The sequence below is a fragment of the Callorhinchus milii genome, unplaced genomic scaffold, assembly GCF_018977255.1.
Source record: "Callorhinchus milii isolate IMCB2004 unplaced genomic scaffold, IMCB_Cmil_1.0 Scaffold15, whole genome shotgun sequence".
Classification (NCBI taxonomy): domain Eukaryota; kingdom Metazoa; phylum Chordata; class Chondrichthyes; order Chimaeriformes; family Callorhinchidae; genus Callorhinchus; species Callorhinchus milii.
The window spans coordinates 14,149,490-14,167,882 of record NW_024704756.1 but is presented as its reverse complement, the minus strand read 5'-3'; the positions used below and the strand labels follow the sequence as shown (position 1 = coordinate 14,167,882).

General features: G+C 40.6%; 1 protein-coding gene across 1 annotated transcript; it reads right to left on the bottom strand.

Moving 5' to 3' along the window:
• Positions 1-467: 467 nt before the first annotated feature.
• Positions 468-13,335, bottom strand: mtmr8 (myotubularin related protein 8). The gene is made up of 14 exons (XM_042340679.1): positions 13,283-13,335; positions 10,145-10,267; positions 9,874-10,036; positions 8,869-9,026; positions 8,588-8,716; positions 7,934-8,068; positions 7,043-7,175; positions 5,593-5,702; positions 5,203-5,328; positions 4,757-4,806; positions 4,124-4,324; positions 3,626-3,754; positions 3,124-3,250; positions 468-2,357 (listed from the first exon to the last, which is right to left on the bottom strand). The coding sequence occupies exons 1-14, from the start codon at positions 13,304-13,306 to the stop codon at positions 2,034-2,036; spliced, it is 1,932 nt and encodes a 643-aa protein (XP_042196613.1). The 5' UTR covers positions 13,307-13,335; the 3' UTR covers positions 468-2,033.
• Between the last annotated feature and the right edge of the window lie 5,058 nt (positions 13,336-18,393).

The window sequence follows — 18,393 nt, the reverse complement described above, 5'->3', positions numbered from 1 at the left end:
AGAATTCAAAAGGTTTGGCACAAAAGTTTTTTGTGCTGATCCCATTTAATTTGATTCAAGGTGGTCAAGGATCTTAGATGTTTTTGAGACAGGGCTGTGTACTATCCAATACTTCATTACGCCGTACTGAAATACTGCACCCTGCAAGCGATTTACAACTCAAGACACTACCATTGTATTGCAATGAGGGCACAGATGTTAGTTACACTGGGCTTATTCAACTAGATAAGAAAAACTAATACACGGGACCAATTGCAAGACAAGAATTTTGAAGTTCAAGTGAAATAAACAATTTCTAGAGTACCGTGGACCCATTAAGGATACAAACTAATCATAATTACTCAGTACTATCTATTTTAATTCCCGATTGAACCACAATCTTGCTAGCTACATACGAGACAGCACTGTTGGACTATGTTATTCACCAAGAATTCATCTGAGAATTATTTTTTAAAAATGCGATTTTTCCATCCTAAGAATCATGAAAATACTGTTTTTTTGCAGTAGTTTATGGCATTAATAAAACATTTCTCCAAGTTTATTGCAACAATCATTTTTCTCAGTTGGCAATATAATTGGATATGGCATACTAATGGCTTTATATTATTTGGTCATGTCACTGACTAAGTTTTTAAAACGCATCAATGCACCATCAATATTGGTGCATTTGTGGGTTTTAAAAACTTAATATTATTGGTCATCTATTGAATGTTCGCAGATCAAGCTGTGGAGGTTTGTAAGATGGTGACAAGCTCTCGCCTGCGCAGTAAAAATTTTCCCCAAAAAATGGAAGAATGGCATCAAATTATTCAAGATGTTTTTCAGAATTGAAAATGTTCTGGAAGGTAAGACCAATCATCATCTTTAAATTAAAAGATCTGTTTGGTAAGACAGTGCAGGTGGCTGCTCTCAGTACAGCATGCCAAGATTTGATGTGATGCAATTTTAATTCAAATGTGGATATGAGCAACAGAATCCCCTCACAAAAACCGTGCAAGATGAAAGAGGTTAAAAACATGAGATTGAATGACAGGAATATAGAAAAACAATATGAACGCAGGTTCTGAGCAAGAGATCTGGAAGAAAAAACAAGTGAGGGGAATTCTAGGAGCAAAAGTAGTGAAGGGGATTGTCTAAGATCAATGGGAGAGGTGCGCTGACTGAAAGGATGCGTGTTATACTGTGAAAGGATCACTCTACAAATAGTTTTAAAAAAGCCTCTGAAAAGTTAAAAAAAAGTTTTCATGAATGCAGATTAAGAATAAAGACTAGAAAAGAATTACTGAATCCCACAAAGTCAAGTTTCTTCACAATCAAGAAAGAAATTAGCACCCAGTGACTACTTGGCAAAAATAGTGCAACTACCTTTGAAGCAGATTTTTAAAAACAACAAAGTGATGAATTGCCCATGACAAAACTGAACAGGAGATTGAAAAGCCTTTTGCTCATCCCTAATACTGTTTAGCAAATCAGAAATCCGTTATCTTGAATTATACATGAAAGAAATTCGACCAAATTTTTTAAAAAATCTTATAAAAATAAGTACAACAGAACAAATACTCATTCATCGAAAAACAAATTCATCTAAAACTACCCATCTTATATCTAAACAAGACGACATGTAGGGCAATTGCTCACCAACAACTGTGCTTTTCTCAATAGGAATTCTTAAAACATTGCTATAAAGCCTCCCGTTTGTATTGGTCTTTAGAAACTGACAGTTTTAGTAACTGAACAGTAGTATAACAACTTGGCAGAGAAAAATGTATAAACATACAAAAATGTCCTCCTGTTAATTTGCAACAAAGAAGATTCAAGTTAGTCACAGGAGATACAGCATCAGCCCATGTTTAACAAATGAACAAAGGGTTGTCGTTCAATGAGCCATACCTGGCAGAACTGGAATCTATTCCCTTTCTTAGTCTTTCATGACATTATCCCTTTCTGACATACTATTGCAGAACCTAACAGTTGAAATTTCTTTGTAAATATTATGTAAACATATCTACAGTTTACTTGAGAACACAGTTCAATTAATTATCTACAACGGTATCTTGGGAAGTTGGATGGTTTTCCCCATCTGTTTGTGCACAGGTGTCTAACTCAAGCACAGAGTCACAATTAGTAGGTTGAATCTTGAAGAATGAAGAATCTGTGACAGATTTCCTTTCTTTGTCCCCATCAGCAATATCTTCTGTTACCTCTATTGCGCCATTTGCTAAAAGAGACTGCTGTCCATGGCCAGATTCCTGAAGAGTATCAAGTACTGGTAGCTGGGAAGATGCTTCTTGAATGGTAAGTTTCTTAGATAAGACACAGGCGATATCAGATTGTGACCCATCCGGTTGAATTCGTTTCTGTACGCAGAAAAACATGGCAATGTGAATTAACAACCCCCGCATAATGTCAGTCAAATTACTCTTTTCTACTAGAACAGCAATCTGAAATCACTCCCAGTGGGAGATTTGGGTCTGGAAACTGAGAAGATAAGCACAACCGCACAGGTGGAAAGAGCTCTCCTAACAAGCACTAAACATAATTTATCTTTTAAGGTTATTACAAGAACCAAGCTGGAATACTGAAAAGCCTCATTGATTTGAGGAAGTCATATATCCACCTGAGTACCTCATAAGATAAACCAGGAGCAGCCACCTTCCATTACAGCCAGGACCTTGTATCTTAGTAAATTGTCAACACTATTACTGATCTACTTGGGTGTTAGAATTCAGTTTACAATTACCTTTGGCACCACTGCAGCAACTGTCCTGGTCGGTATGTAAGGATCAGAGCTTAATCTAGACCCATTCTTGTGGAACTGAACAGAGACAATTCTTAAAAATTCTGAAAAATAATGAGTTATTGTCACCAGCAAAGCATTTCTCAACTGCAAATGCAGTGAGGATATGCTAAATGGGAGTAATAAGAGAAAAATCAACCTAAGGCACTTTTAAAAAAAAGTATAATCTATAAAGTGGTACAAAAAGAGCTTGAAAAGGAAATTGTTCCTACAATTTCTACCAAATAAATTTACCCAGTATATTAGCTGATTTATCCAGATTTGTAAAAAAAAATATTTCAAATGTGCGAGCACTCCGTAACCTTGCTCAACACAGAAGTTCTTACCTGGTTAAGATCTTCTACACTTCCCTTCAGCTCAACGTTGCATTTCATTGAGGTCAGAAGACAATCCAGCACTGATTGTTTTGGATGCATCCCTTTATCAAAACGGTTATACATACTACACCAGAACCTGAGAAGAGATTCCGTTTTTAATTGCAGCAAAATCTCAATCTCTAACAATAGTACAAGAAGGAAGAACGAAAACTTCACTGAAAATTGTATTAACTTGTGTGTGTTTCTGATGACGTAAGGCTGAAGATTTTATAAAGGAGAAATGAGGAACATAAGACGGGGAAAGACCATCGTGTGTGTGTGTTACAAAATATAACTATTCTCACACTAACAAATTCCTTTGCTAACTTTAGAACTTCTATTAAATTAAAGCTCTTTACAGCATTAAATTGGAATCAAATTTCACATTAACAGGAAAGGCAAAGGTATTTTCCACATAGCGTTAGGCAAAGAAATGAAACTCAAAAGTGATGATCTTAAAGGTCACACTTACTTGAAGTTAAAGGGAGCAGTATTAGGCTTCAACACAACATTCGTGACACTGGCTTTATACAGGGGGTTCTGATACAGATGTTGCTTCTCTAAAAGGAATGGCCACAGGGAATGAGTCTTTTCTTGAATTCTGCAATCACAAAAAAAAATTGTTTAAATGATACAAGCACATCTTATTGATTTAAAGCACAGCGAGAAAAAGTGACATTTTTAAAATCCAATAATTCTAAATTCATTTGTTAAGCAATACCAATTCTTCAGGTTTTAATTTAATACAATACGAGGAGATACACGCAAGGGCATCCTTTGGGACAGTTTTAGGAGTGTTAATTCAGTGGAAATGGTTTAATACTAACTTTTATTAAGTGAATTGTTAACTGAAATCAGGAGCCTTAAAAACAGACAAACTAATAGGTGTAGCAATGGGCCAGGATTTATCCAACTACTAGTTTAAAGACCCTACTCCATCTCATGTAAAATATGGATATTTTAAACTCACTTTATATCTTGACGTTCTTTTCGGCAGTTCCCAATAAAGTTGCCGAACTGGCAGGAGAAGACATGGTCATGGATCTCCAGTAGATACTTCTCATTAAATTCAAAAGCACAGGGAAACTGTTCCATTAAGTGCCAGACACCTTCAATGAACTGTGTAAACACTGGGGAAACTTCCTTAGGGTCACCCTCGAGATGTCCGCATCTGTGAATAGAAGTGAACTAATCAGAGAAATTCTATCTTTAAATAAAATCTGTGTTTCTTATATACACTATTATATTCTAATTATCTGTGCGAAATCAGTCAGGTATCCAGCAGTTTGTGGAGTAAAGAAAGTAAAAGATGGAACAATGTTTTGATACACCAAGGTATGGTTTTACATAGAACAATCTCCATATATTTTTATTATATAACGGCACATCTTTTCATCTGCCTCATCTCCATATCCTTTAATGCCCCTAGTTCCAAAGTATCAATCTCTCTTTTAATCAATTCTGAAACTGTAACCACAACCTTCCAAACAATCATTCTTTGAAACTCACCTACCTTTTCAATATGCTGTAAATCTGCTGAAAATGAGAAAACCAAACATTTTTACACATGCATAAAATGAAACCCAAAAGAGAACAGTAATACCTTTGGGAGAATTTGTGGCCAATTGAAATCCAGTCTTTTTCTATAAGAACCTTGAAGAGAACAGACACACATTAGAACTAAGCATTCCTTTTCCTACATTCTCTTTTTAATATCACACCATTTGCAAATCCAAAATTCCTTTCAACACATGCTGATGCTTTTTTGTAAAGTATATTTTAAGGTTGGTAGTCTTCATTTGTATTAATTCGACCATCTTGCTCATGACAGTTCACAGTTGTATAATAACTAGATCATAAACAATTTCACTTGAGATTGCAGTCTTTGTTTTGGAAGCAGAATATCAGAGAATAGTTTACCTAAATAAGATTAATAACTCAAGTAGATTAAAATTCATAAATCATATATATATACACACACAACAACTACCATTTGCATTGCGCTCTTCCTGCGGGATAGCATCCCCGAGCATACACACACCCCCTTACCATGAATCCATGAATTGTCCTGTAGTAAGAGTCCAGGAGTAGGCCAGCTAATGAGCAAACCTGTGCTGTGCGATCCCACCCATCAGAACAATGCACCAACACGCTAGCATTTTCCTCTGCTACCGCCTGCCAGTACCAAAGCACAGCAAAAAAAGCAGTGTTAATGGCCTCCTTTTCACGGTTCTGTAAAAGTCAGCTCAGTGCACAAGTGATAGCACTGTGCAGCCCTTAAGTTTATTACACATGCATCCGGAGACCCATAACTCATGAGCTAAGTGAAATAAATCAAACTATGATAATCTATCGGAAGATCAGTTATGGTGACATTTCTTTCTCTTCCGCCCTCCTATGATTAAATCATGTATGATTGAAACAGGAAATATAAATTACCTTAGCAATAAAGACACCAGCATCAATGACAGCTTTGATGTGACGCAGCCACCCTGAATTTTCCAGCCCTGTGAGGAAATCGCTCATTGATGGGGCTTTCAGTTCACATACTAAGAGAAAATAAACACACTTTACTGCAAATTCCGTTTTTTTTATATAAAACACAAACATTAAAATTACACAAGTCTATCGTAGCTTGGAAGGGGGCTGGGAAGTAACCCTTGTATGGACTTAGCTGATTGCTACATTCAGCTGGGGGTGGGGGGGGGGGGGGGGGGGGAGACTTGAGGGAAAGGAAGGAATTAGCTATAATTTCAGTTCCTTATGTTGTAACTAGTGGCTCCTGCACAACTTATTTGCACAACCCTCATGGTTGAAAGCCCACAATAGAAGTTGATATTTTAGTTTAACAAAACTATTAAAATTCAATTTAGTATCCAGATTGTTAAGTCAAACGTTTCCGCCCTGTTTATTTTTTTAAAAAATGTCTGCTCTATTACCATGTGTAATCCATTTTAATGAACATGGAAGCTACAATTCTTCCATTGTAGGAACCTTTTTTGAATGTATGCCATATAGAAAATTATTAAGGTTGGAAATGATTATACGATAACATTTATCAATTTGTTTATCTTCTGTCTGTCATTGCGTAATTTAATGGGGTTAGAACTTAAAATGGTTATAAAATGCTACAAGACACAAACAGAATGAAACAAACTACTCCAGTGATCATCAACGCAATAAGCTCACCCTGGCTGAATGAAAGTGGAAGTGAGCTGCTTTCCAATAAACTAAAGGAAAAATGGTTGCTCAAAAAATGTCATCTTCATCCTCCTTCTCTTGCCCACCAAGCAGCTGTAAATGCCGATAATAAACTTGTATTGGCAGACACCTCGGAGCAGCTCGTCAGCGAGCCAACCCTCTGGTTATACAATAATACATGTTTCAGTGAATATGCACAAGGATCCAGGTGGGCAGCAAAGATATAAAAACACTTGAATGGATAAGAATTTTAGGAGTACTCCTACTAGGAAAGAATTGTAACTTTAATAACCACTAATCTCATCAAACCAGAAGACAAGAAGCTTTCCGGTTTTGAAAATTAGTATCTGTATATTCAGACAGCAGGGTGATTTACAATTAAGTATGTTACATTCCCCTCAAATCCAAGTTAAGATACCTCACCAGTACAAGGAAACATTTATAGACCCAGTAAATCACACTTAATCAAACAGGATATAATTATTTAAAGGACAACACGTTACCTTTTATTTTACTGAAAAAATAGGAAATCAGTATGCCTAAAATTTACTTTAAACAAAATGTCATAGGTTTTAGATGGTTTGTTCAAATAGTAATTTTTGGCTGTATTGATCTTTTTATGCATATCTCGTAATAGCCTTCAATGTTACAAGCAAGCATTAGTGCTGGAGCAGAAAATTAGTATTACCTTCTAACAATTTTTGTAAGCTGTTTCGCATCACATGTATGTTTTCAATACCAATGAACTGGAATCTAATGTTGGAATAATTATCTTCATTTTCATACCCTTTCCCAGCAGCACGGTTTGCCATGGCATTTAGCTGTAAAAGAAACCAACTTCGTGAACACAACCCATATTCCAACAATAATTTTTCTGAATATCTTATAGTACTTAGGAACACAACTGTATTCTCCCATAGACACCTATGTGTTTGCTCAATAGGAATTCAAGGTATCTCCCAAATACCAACTGAACAAGTGACAGTGATAAAAATGATTAATATGAGTGAATTGTAAAAATCAAGTCATGAGGTTTTTTTCCTACTGTTCAACGGGTCATTGAAGATACTCTGTTTGCCACATAATTCAGTGTCTTTTTTAGACATAACTTTTTTTTGGTTGTGGTAGGGTGGAATTTTTGGGGGAGGTATGAGAGACAAAGTGGATTACTTCATATTAATTTATTTTGTAATTGTCACCTAACTTGGCTGAGAAGTCAAGACTCCGATTTTGTCTGCCAAAATCACAAATATACAATAAGACTTCATTACAACCCCAAAGTGTTACACAGAGTCCAGCAGAAGTAGGTTCTGTGTTCCTTTTCAAGGTTCAAGTTTGAATTGGGGCCAAAAGCTTTACAAAAATCAGCTGTTAAATTAGTGGACCAGGAATTCAGACTCGACTAGTTTTGCACAAAACATATAGCCAATTCACTTTACAGTATGTTCTGTGAACCCCTCTGAGATGCCTAAAAAACCTGATAAGGTGGTATATCAATTGCAAAGATTATTGTTGGGTTTTTTTGACTGGTAAAACATAAAAGAGCAACATCTGCTGAGTTACTTAATGAATAACGTACCTTTGGTCTCGTGTCTACAACATACATGAAAGGACTTCCTGGATTGGCCTTGCTGATGGCCTGCAGCATCTGTTCATCCTCTACACATCTGGCACTGAACCCTGACAGTGGCTGACTACACCTACATATGGCAGCCTGTTGGAATAAATATTTTATTATCTATTTGAAGCTCTCGAAAAAAAATCAAGTTAAATAGAAAATTAATAAATACTTTAACAGTTCAACGGAACAGAGGCTGTGCTATGAACAGGAGTAAGATTATGATAAATACAGGAGAGCCTCGGTATAATGCAGCAGCTATTATGGGACACAATCACTGTTCAGCTCTTCTGCATTCATTGGGCATGCGCGCAGGAATACAGTCAGATCTATTGGCACTTTAATACACGAGCCAGCACACAAGCTGAGGGTGGTAGCCAAAGGGGAAAGAAAACAGAAAACATGAACCTCAAAACAACATTAACCTAGCAGCTAAGATTCAGAAACAAGGTGCAGATAGAGAGGCCACTTTACATCAACTTTAATTCATATTTTTTTTAAAAAAATGTTTAAGGCTTTATCCTAATCTATCTCTTAAAGCTAAGTCAGCCATCTCAATACCCAGCACTGAAACACTGAAATATAAAATCAAGACTAACTGGGAGACATACTTACATTGTTTTCCTTGAAAAAATATGAAAGCACAGGAAATCGTGCTCTGCTTCGAAACTTTGAACTGCCCATTATTAGCGATTTGCTGACTCCTCTTGGAACATACAGTAAAGTTGGATATGTATTGCAGATCTGGAAGAAACACAAACACGATTTCATAGGAGTATCATTTTTAGGAAAATGCAAAGCTTTTTAAAGTGATTTAGAACCCACTGTTGCAATTTTGTGGTCGAAATGTGGGAGTCAATTGCGCAAGCAGTGTCCCACAAGGAATTATTACACACCTCATAACCTTCATTTGCATCAGTTTGTTCCCAGTAATCATTGGGCACTCCCATATGTTGAAATTCTTCTTTTAAATCTATGGCTTTCCATCCTCCTCCTCTATTGGTTTCATTTTGCTTGGGGTTATACGAGAAAGCATACAGTTCCTTATACGACACTGAAAGAAGTTATGGTTTTACACATCGTCAATTGTGGCTAAAATTGTTCACAGTGCAAAAAGAATCTACCAGACATAAAATTGAAAATCATGGCACATGTAAAACATTAGGAGTGTCAATTCTCTGGCATTTATAAAGAATTATTGTTATTAAAAAGACTAACTCATTTCCGTACACCATTTCATGGTGTAAGAATATTCTTGTCCTTGAGGCCAAAGAAAGCAATTCATTGAGAAACTTTCATGAGCTCCAGAGCAATAATATGAATTATGAAACTAGAAAAGTAATTAAGGATCGCATAGTTTGACCAAGGCAAAGACTGATGATAAAAGAACGCTTTGTGCAAATTCATTTGAAATGGGAAGTGATCAAAATGGACACAGAAAGGTCACCGTTCACATAACAAGTTTATTTGTATTGTAAGAAAGGTATGTTTGAATGATTTAAGCACTGAATCATTTTGGAAGCAGAATGTAAAACAAAATGTACTTTAAACACACAATCTAAGATTTAAACGGAGTTTGATGTTATAAGAGACATCTAGTCTCAGTGTAAGTGAAGCTACAGATTTTATCTTGTATTGTTATCACCCAATTGAAAACAATGTCATGTTTCAAACTAATCTTGCAGTAGTCTCCCAATCTACAAATAAAACAACAATTCTGGACAGACTACTTATCGAAATAAAATGAAGTGACTGCCAACAGCCATATTTGAACAACAGACCTAAGGGGGAAATGTATGGTACAACAATTTGCATTTAAATAGTACTCTTGAAGCAGAGTAGCATCTCGGAGCACTTACTTAAACATTACAACTTTCAGACACAGATGTACTGTACAGTACCTGGTTGTGACAGTCTGAGCAACGAACTGTAAACATCATGACAGTCACGTTCTCGAGGAATAACAAAGTGGGCAACTCTGAAGTTCTTGCAATGAATCAGCAGTGGGCATCCTGCAGCAGTCAAGGCTGGCTTTTCTATTGCCGCAATATGATGATGCAAAATCTATTAAGTATTATTATAAAAGTAATATTAGAATAGGCATCATGCTGTTAAAACTATTTTCCTCTAAGTCTTTATTTTCACAGGGTAATGGATGCACTACATACATACCCAGGTCTCTTTCCGAAGTTCTGCTGAATATTCTACATAAATTAAATGTGTTGCGGTTAAGTAAAGTGTTCCCACTGCTGGTTTCTTATTCGTAAACCGGTCCCGGAACTTCACTTGCTCTACCTACAAGCAACAAAATGTTATTGTTAGTTATTACTGTACAGTAACATCCATTCCATCCCTGGCAAGAAAAATTACAGCAACAGGTGTTATTTAAAAACCGCTACAAATTAAGATTGATGTGCATTTTTCTCAGACCTGAATGTTAAATATTCAACATGGGCCAGAATCGCCACGGATAACTTTTCAGCCTATAGAAGTGACAGTGTCGCAGAAGTTAGAATTCAACAAATTGTTCTAAAGCTGTCACATCATTAGAAACCTGTCAGCTATATCAAAAAGATACATTTCCAATATGCCATTATAATAGATGCTTAGTGACACAGACAGATGCAAACAATTTTAGAAATCAAGTCTAGCTCAAAACATTTTACAATACAATAGAAAATTTCAAGTCATTCTGTTTATTGTGATGCTATCATATAAAGCATTTTATCACATCTAATTACATAATTATAGTGATTTATGCTGGGTTGTGATTTCCTGTATTCAACCATCATCTCTATTCAAGCATATTCCTGTACAAGCACGAATGATTACTTACTCTTTTCCACATTTATTGCTAACTTGTCTTATACAGGACAGAGACAAATAACAGGATCCTGAACCAACTAACTTGATTTGACAAGTGTTAACATTGTGCCACGTCATTGACAATTATTGAGATCATAATTTCATGCATTAATTAGTAAAGAAGGGATGCCCCTAGTGGCCCAGTAATTCATTAGACTATATAATATGGCACTGAACTATAAAGAGTCCCAGGTGTTATGTTTGCTCAATATTAAGATGGCTCATTTATTCTGGGGCCATAAGAGGGTGGAAAGGGTAAGGAATGTTAGCTTCCGGTCATCATTTCATTGAACCCCTGCTGTTTAGGGACATGTCGAGAACAAGTGAGGATAAAGCTAACCTCAGCTGTCATCACAAGAATCACAACCAACCATTCGCTTTGAAAATAAATATACGGGGAAAGCTTCCTGACATTGATTGTAAAGGCAATACATGAAGAATAGTCATTCAGACAAGATAAGGAAGATCAGTTCAAAACTATAAAACTATGCCTACCCTTAATAATAATTGTCACATCTTTCACGTCAGGAAGGGCCATCTACCCGTTTAGGTGAACACTAAAGATCCCATGGCACGATCGGAAAAGAGAAGGGAGTTTCTCTCGGTATCGTGGCCAAAAATCCCCCAAGTAAAATTGGTCATTCATTTCAAAGCTGTTTGTGGGACACTGCTGTGCGCTAATTGACCTACGCAATACAGTCAATACACTTTCCAGCATAACTTGTTAATCACTTTTGAGACGTCCCGCCAATGCGAAAGGCGCATCAAATGCAAGGATTACAGTCGTTTTGTATGAATAAAAAGTAACACGGATAGAGAACTGGATGTTGTGCAGAAATTTCATCTAAATCAGATGCTGGTTTTCTCAACCAATCAAAACTCAAAATTGGCTGAAACCCTCCTGCTCTTTACTAAACCCAGCAAAGAAGCATTTTAAAACCAGCAGCAATTTGGACTGCAAAATCCAAACACCCCCCCACCCCCCACTCTGTAAATTCCAACCACTTGTGCCTTTTCAGAACCAGTTTCAAACATTGCCGGCAAAGAACCAGTGTACAAAAGGAGAAGGAAATGAATTGGCGAACGATAGGGCCGAAAGGCAGCGAGGATTTCTGACACTCAATAACAACAGGTCTTTCGTTGAAATGTCATCCTTCTGAAAGCGATCTGTAATAATAATCCTTGCACTCGGTATGTAGCGCTTTTCACGTCGGGAGGACGTCCCAAAGCGCTTCACAGAACACACCGTCAAGTGAAGTTACTGTATATTTGTGGGCGAACGCGGCAGCCAATTGCGCACAGCGATGTCCCACAAACAATCGTGGATCGAAAATGACCAATTTATTACTGTTTTTGGTTTGGGAGGGATTATTATTAGGCTCTGTGTGGAGTAAGGAAACTTGCCCAAGGTTTCGCCCTCTGCCTGGAATTGAACTCAGGTCTCTCACTCGCAAAGCGAGTGCTCTAACCACTGAGCCACAGGTCTCCAATCCCGACACTGTAATAGAAACTGCGAAGGGGCTTCGATTCATTTCAACGTTGATCACGTTGACAAGTTATCGATAATGAATCGCAGGACAGTCAATAATAATAATAATAATAATAATCAATCGGGTGGTGCGCGAGAAAGTGAGAACACCGTTTTTTGTTCTGTTTTTATTTTGTCGGCGCTACACACACATCGGTGCTCGGCACAAATATTGACGGTAACTGTACGGCACTGAACCCTTTCTCGCGCACACACACACACACACACACAGACACACACAGACACACACAGACACAGACAGAAATGAATGCCCCGAAACTGAACGAGTGAGAAAAGAACAAAGAGCAATAAAAAAAAAGGGCAGAGCGGGAGGCGGCGGCGAGGCCACTCCCGGGGCTTGTGGCTGAATTCAAATTTCATCCCCTGCTCCTGAGGGATTGGCGTTGCGAGAGAAGCCTCTCTCCCCGCAAACACCCCCCGCAACCCCCGCAAACCCCCCCACCCCCGCAAACCCCCCCCCGCAAACATCCCCCACCCCCCCCGCAAACCCCCCACCCCCGCCAACACCCCCCGCAACCCCCACCGCAAACAACCCCCACCCCCGCCTGCAAACCCCCCCACCCCCGCCAACACCCCCGCAACCCCCACCGCAAACCCCCCCACCCCCGCAAACATCCCCCCACCCCCCGTCAACACCCCCCGCAAACCCCCGCAAACATCCCCCACCCCCGCCAACAACCCCCACCCCCGCAAACATCCCCCACCCCCGTCAACCCCCCCGCAAACCGCCGCAAACCCCCCACAAATAACCCCCCCCTCTCTCTCTCCCTCTCTGTATATATATATATATAATACACACACCCTCCCGCCCACATCCTCGCTTACCCCAACCCCCGCGTCCGCTCTCCCTCCCCTTCCTCTACCTTTCTCCTCACCCTCTCCCCCCCCCTCCGTACCTTGGGTGTTATGATGTGCTCCATTATATGCCCCTCTCCCCCCCGCCCCCCTCCTCCTCCGCTCACGAAGCCGCCTCTCAAGTCGGTGTCTGAATAAAACACGGGGTGAGGTGACGTGACGTGCGGTGCGGAGGGGGGGGGGGGGGAGGGGGGAGAGACGGTTATAAGCGCTGCCACGGAAACTATTTTAAAGCGGTCTCGCGCCGCCGCCGCCGCCCGCCATAACTGTCCGCGTCACGTGACCCCGGCCCCGCCCCCCCCCTCCCACGCCGCGTCTGGTCCCGTCCCGCTGGCACATCTCGCGAGACCTTCAACCCACCCCCCCCCCCACTGGCGCTCTCTCTCTCTCTCTCTCTCGCCCCTCCCCCCCACCACCGCCTCCCGGGTCAGCGCATGCGCGCTGGTCTGCCTTGAGCCACATTGGCCACGTGTGTGGGCGACAGCGGCGACAACAACAACAACAACCACAGCGACGACAGCAGCAACAACAGCAACAACCACAGCGACGACAGCAGCAACAACAACAACCACAGCGACGACAACAACAACAACAACCACAGCGACGACAACAACAACAACAACCACAGCGACGACAGCAGCAACAACAGCAACAACCACAGCGACGACAACAACAACAACAACCACAGCGACGACAGCAGCAACAACAGCAACAACCACAGCGACGGCAACAACAACAACAACCACAGCGACGACAGCAGCAACAACAGCAACAACCACAGCGACGACAACAACAACAACAACCACAGCGACGACAGCAGCAACAACAGCAACAACCACAGCGACGGCAACAACAACAACAACCACAGCGACGACAGCAGCAACAACAGCAACAACCACAGCGACGACAACAACAACAACAACAACCACAGCGACGACAGCAGCAACAACCACAGCGACGACAACAACAACAACCACAGCGACGACAACAGCAACAACAGCAACAACCACAGCGACGACAACAACAACAACAACAACCACAGCGACGACAGCAGCAACAACAGCCACCACCACAATAATAATCCCTGCGATCTGACACAGCGCCCCGTCACGTCTCAAAGCGCCCGCTTCACAGAATGTCGACGCGACCAATTTATTATTATTTTTTTAAGGGGTTAGTTATCACCCCCCCCCCACCCCCCCCTCCGGTGGATAATAAAGCCAAGCCGTCCGCTTCACCACCGAACCGCTCGGGAATCGAACTCCGGTCCTCTCGCTTGTGAGGCGAGCGCTCTTAACCGCCGAGCTGCCGGACTCCACTCCAGCGCCAGCAACAAAGGCAACCTCAACACGTTGGGTTTAATAATAATAATAATAATAATAATCCTCGCATTTGATATAGCGCTTTTCACGTCTGGAGGACGTCCCAAAGCGCTTCACAGAACACACTGTAAAGTGAATCGACTGTATATTTGTGGGCGAACGCGGCGGCCAATTGCGCACAGCAATGCCCCACAAACAGTCGTGGATTGAAAATGACCAATTTATTATTGTTTTTAGTTTTGGAGGGATTATTATTAGGCTCTGCGTGGAGTGGTTTATTACAATAACCGTAATACTGATCCTTCCATTCGACGCGGCTTCTTACCACCTTTTTTGAGACGTCTGAAAGGGCTTCACGGAAGTGTGGTAAAGTGTAAGTGTAGTGCAAAGCGTAGTGACTGTATATTTTGTGGTAGAAATATACTGCATAGCTCGCGCCTTTCAGGTCAGGAGGACGTCTCAACAACAAACTAAATTGCATTTATAGAGCACACCCTTTCATGTGGGGTAGCGTCCCGGAAGAGTCTGACCCCGAGCCAGGGGGAGTGGGAAGGGGGAGGTGACCGTAAGCACGATCAAAAAGGAAGGGCTTCAGGCAGGATATGAAAATGTGGGGGGGGGTGGGAGGGGGCGAGACAGAGGGAGAGTGTTCCTGAGTTTCGGGGTGTAGTGGCTGAAGGTAGGCCACCGGTGGTGGAGCGAGGGGACAAGGGACAAACAAGAGGCTGAAGGCCCGAGCACCGAGGGTGGGGAGGGCGAGAGACATGGAACAGGCCAGTGCCCGCTGAGCAGAGGGAGAAAATTGTCAGCAATTGTATGTGATAAACCTTTGTGCTTGCACTCTGTAAATTTGCAATAATTCAGGCAAAAACTTTTCCCCTATGTATGTCAAATGCAGATTTCCTGTAGAAAGTTAAACTGTGTTGAGAATGTGATCTCGGTTCTTATCACAAAGTCCGTATCTGTTCCAGCACTAGGTGGAGCCATGGGTTCTGCATCTGGCTGTATCCTGTTGTTAAATCCGTTGTGCAATGAATACAACCTTCTACGTATTGTTTCCGCGAAGCATCATTAAGTGTGTTTAATCGTAGGAAATGCAATATAATATTGCCCTTTCGGTCCTTGGCATTATTGTATCTTTGTAGTTTTTCCTGAATGATTCCCCAGGTCTCCATTCTTTTCAACAAAGTATGGCATTTGCTAAAAGCTTGGTTGGAATTAATAATTCCCTAGTTCCTTCAGGACCAGCAAAACTGTTGCGACAAACCATATTAAAAACATATCTTTTATGGCTGCCACAACCTTTTCCACAGTAAACGCTGTGACCCCATATTAAATTATTACTGGTTAAGGATTTCAAAGTTAGTTCAGATGTTTCCAATTAGACAAAAGTCTTGAGCTAACGTTCAGAACTACTATACACCCTGAAGAAAACCTTATCCAAACAAGCTGTCAAGGTGGCCCATTTTCATCACGTGTTAGTGCGCTGTGCTCTGGCCAGCAAGACCTGTGCTCAAATCCCAGTCTTTGTGGATAATCATTCTCAAGTTTCCCTCTGTTTCAGCAGATTTATGCAACCAGGTGCCCAACCAACACAAAGGAAAGGAAGTCAGCAGGATTCTCGCATTGAATTGTATCTCAGAATCCCTTTCTGACATTGTTGGAGCCCATGGAGATGCTAACAGTCATTGCTCATTAACAATAAACGTGTTGCCACGTTTTAAATATCTGTGTTGTTTCTAAGGGATTGCTTCCATTAATTCCTCAAAGCATAGAACGGTCAACCGCGGTTTCAGCCCGCGCTGCCTCAAACAGAAAGACACACACACAGTACTAGTTTTGGTCTAGTGCAATAATTATTTGTAAGTTAGGAAGCGTGCTATGGTCCTATCACTGCGGAGAAAAAAAATTATGAGAATGAAATAAATTTGGCTTAAATGAATAATAATAATAATAATCCTTGCCCTTGATATACCGCCTTATCGCGTCTTCAAACGCTTTGCAGAAGGTACTGTGAAGTGAATTGACTGTTCATTTTGTGGACGAACGTAAGAAACCATGAAAAAAATACCCTCCCACCATCAGCCCATCAAGCTCACCCCTTCACACAGACCACGTCAAAGGCGACTATAACATGGGTTCCACCCACCCAATCTCCTGGGGGCAATAACACGCCCCAATTCCCGAAGGTAATCAAGTAAAAACTACAGTGTATTCATTCCAACATCTCCGTTGTTTAACTGTAGTCTGTTTCCCACCACGGACAACTTGTCCCTTCATCTGGTGCAGCAACACAGAATCAGGGCAACACATTGTCCTGTGAAGTGTTTGCACCTATTCTTCTGATCTCCAGTTCCCTTCCCCGAGCAGGAGTTTTAAATAAAGTCCTTTTTGAAGGAGCTAAGGGTCACACCGTATACTGTTTTGCTGGGAGTCTTTCCACACATTCTCTGTGGGAGCAAAACCCTAATCTCTCCCAGAAATTAGTTGAAAATACGCAGCTGGTGAATCGGCACTTGAACCAGACAGATAGGCTGGCAATCTGGATCGAATCCTTCATCAGAACAAGTACTCCTGGGTTGAGAAAGCTCCTATTATAGGATAGGCAACAAGAATAAACCACACATATTCTCCTCCTTAAAAGCAAGGCTTTAACTGATCCCAACAGCTATCATGGCACTGGTTAATAACACTCTTTAACCTAAAGGTTCCAGTGACCCTCGTGATCTCTCTCATACTCAAAGAAAGCAATTCAAAGCAGCTCCATGTTGGCAACGAACATCCTTTTTTTTGACTTGACTTTATCCTTTTTGATAATAATCTGCCTTAAGATAAGTCACCCGAACAGTTTTCTGCCACCTGATGCATTTGATTGATGTTGTTGTGGGTTTAACTTACAAACACAGAATCACAAATATAGAATTGGAATCTATGTACCATTAAAAGGATCAGATGGTAGAAAATCATCATAATGATGATGATTATTATTACTAAGCCCTCCGGCTATTATTACTGAACGTTCGGCGTGAAGGGCACTATATAAATGCAAGTTGTTAATATTTTTATATAAAGAACAGCTTTTAAATCTTGGGGAAACAAGTCGAGGGCTGGTCTTTGGTTTCAATTAACAGAGGGAAAAGGAATGAAAATGCAGACCCAATGTTAGTGAGTTGACAAGGCGGAGTTACAATCCCCCTGAAAGGCATGATTCGCTTGTTATTTGGGTTGAGGATTGGTCAGGGTAGCCAACTCTCTCTCTCTCTCTCTCCCTCCCTCTCTGGGACTCCAGAAACATTTGCAAAAATTGTTTTTTTACTCGATTTGTGAGTTTTTCGCAACAGAATCTGGGCTGAAAAGAATCTGTGATTTTTTTCCTGTGTGGAAATGTGGGCGATTCTTTAGTTTTTTTTTGCAAAAAGAAGAAAAAAAACAGCCAACTTTTTTTTAATTCCCATTTGCAACTTTTTTCTCTGGGAGGAAGAGTAATTAATTTCTAATGAATGGATCTCTCTCTGTCTCTCTCTCTCTCTCTCTCTCTACCACTCCCCCAACTTTGGTTTGAAGAACTTCTAATCAGCCTAAAAGCATGACAATTACACACCTCCATGAATAGAGCCATTAACAACTTAGCCATTAACACACACACACACACAGACAGCCTCTCAGGTCTTCCTCCCAGCATTGTGTAGCAGAGAGAGAGAGAGAGAGATTGAGAGAAGATTCAGAGAGAGTGAAAGAAATTGAGAGAAGACAGAGAGAGAGAGAGAAGATTGAGACAGAGAAAGATTGTGAGAAGATTGAAACAAAGAGAAAGAAAGAGATTGAGAGAG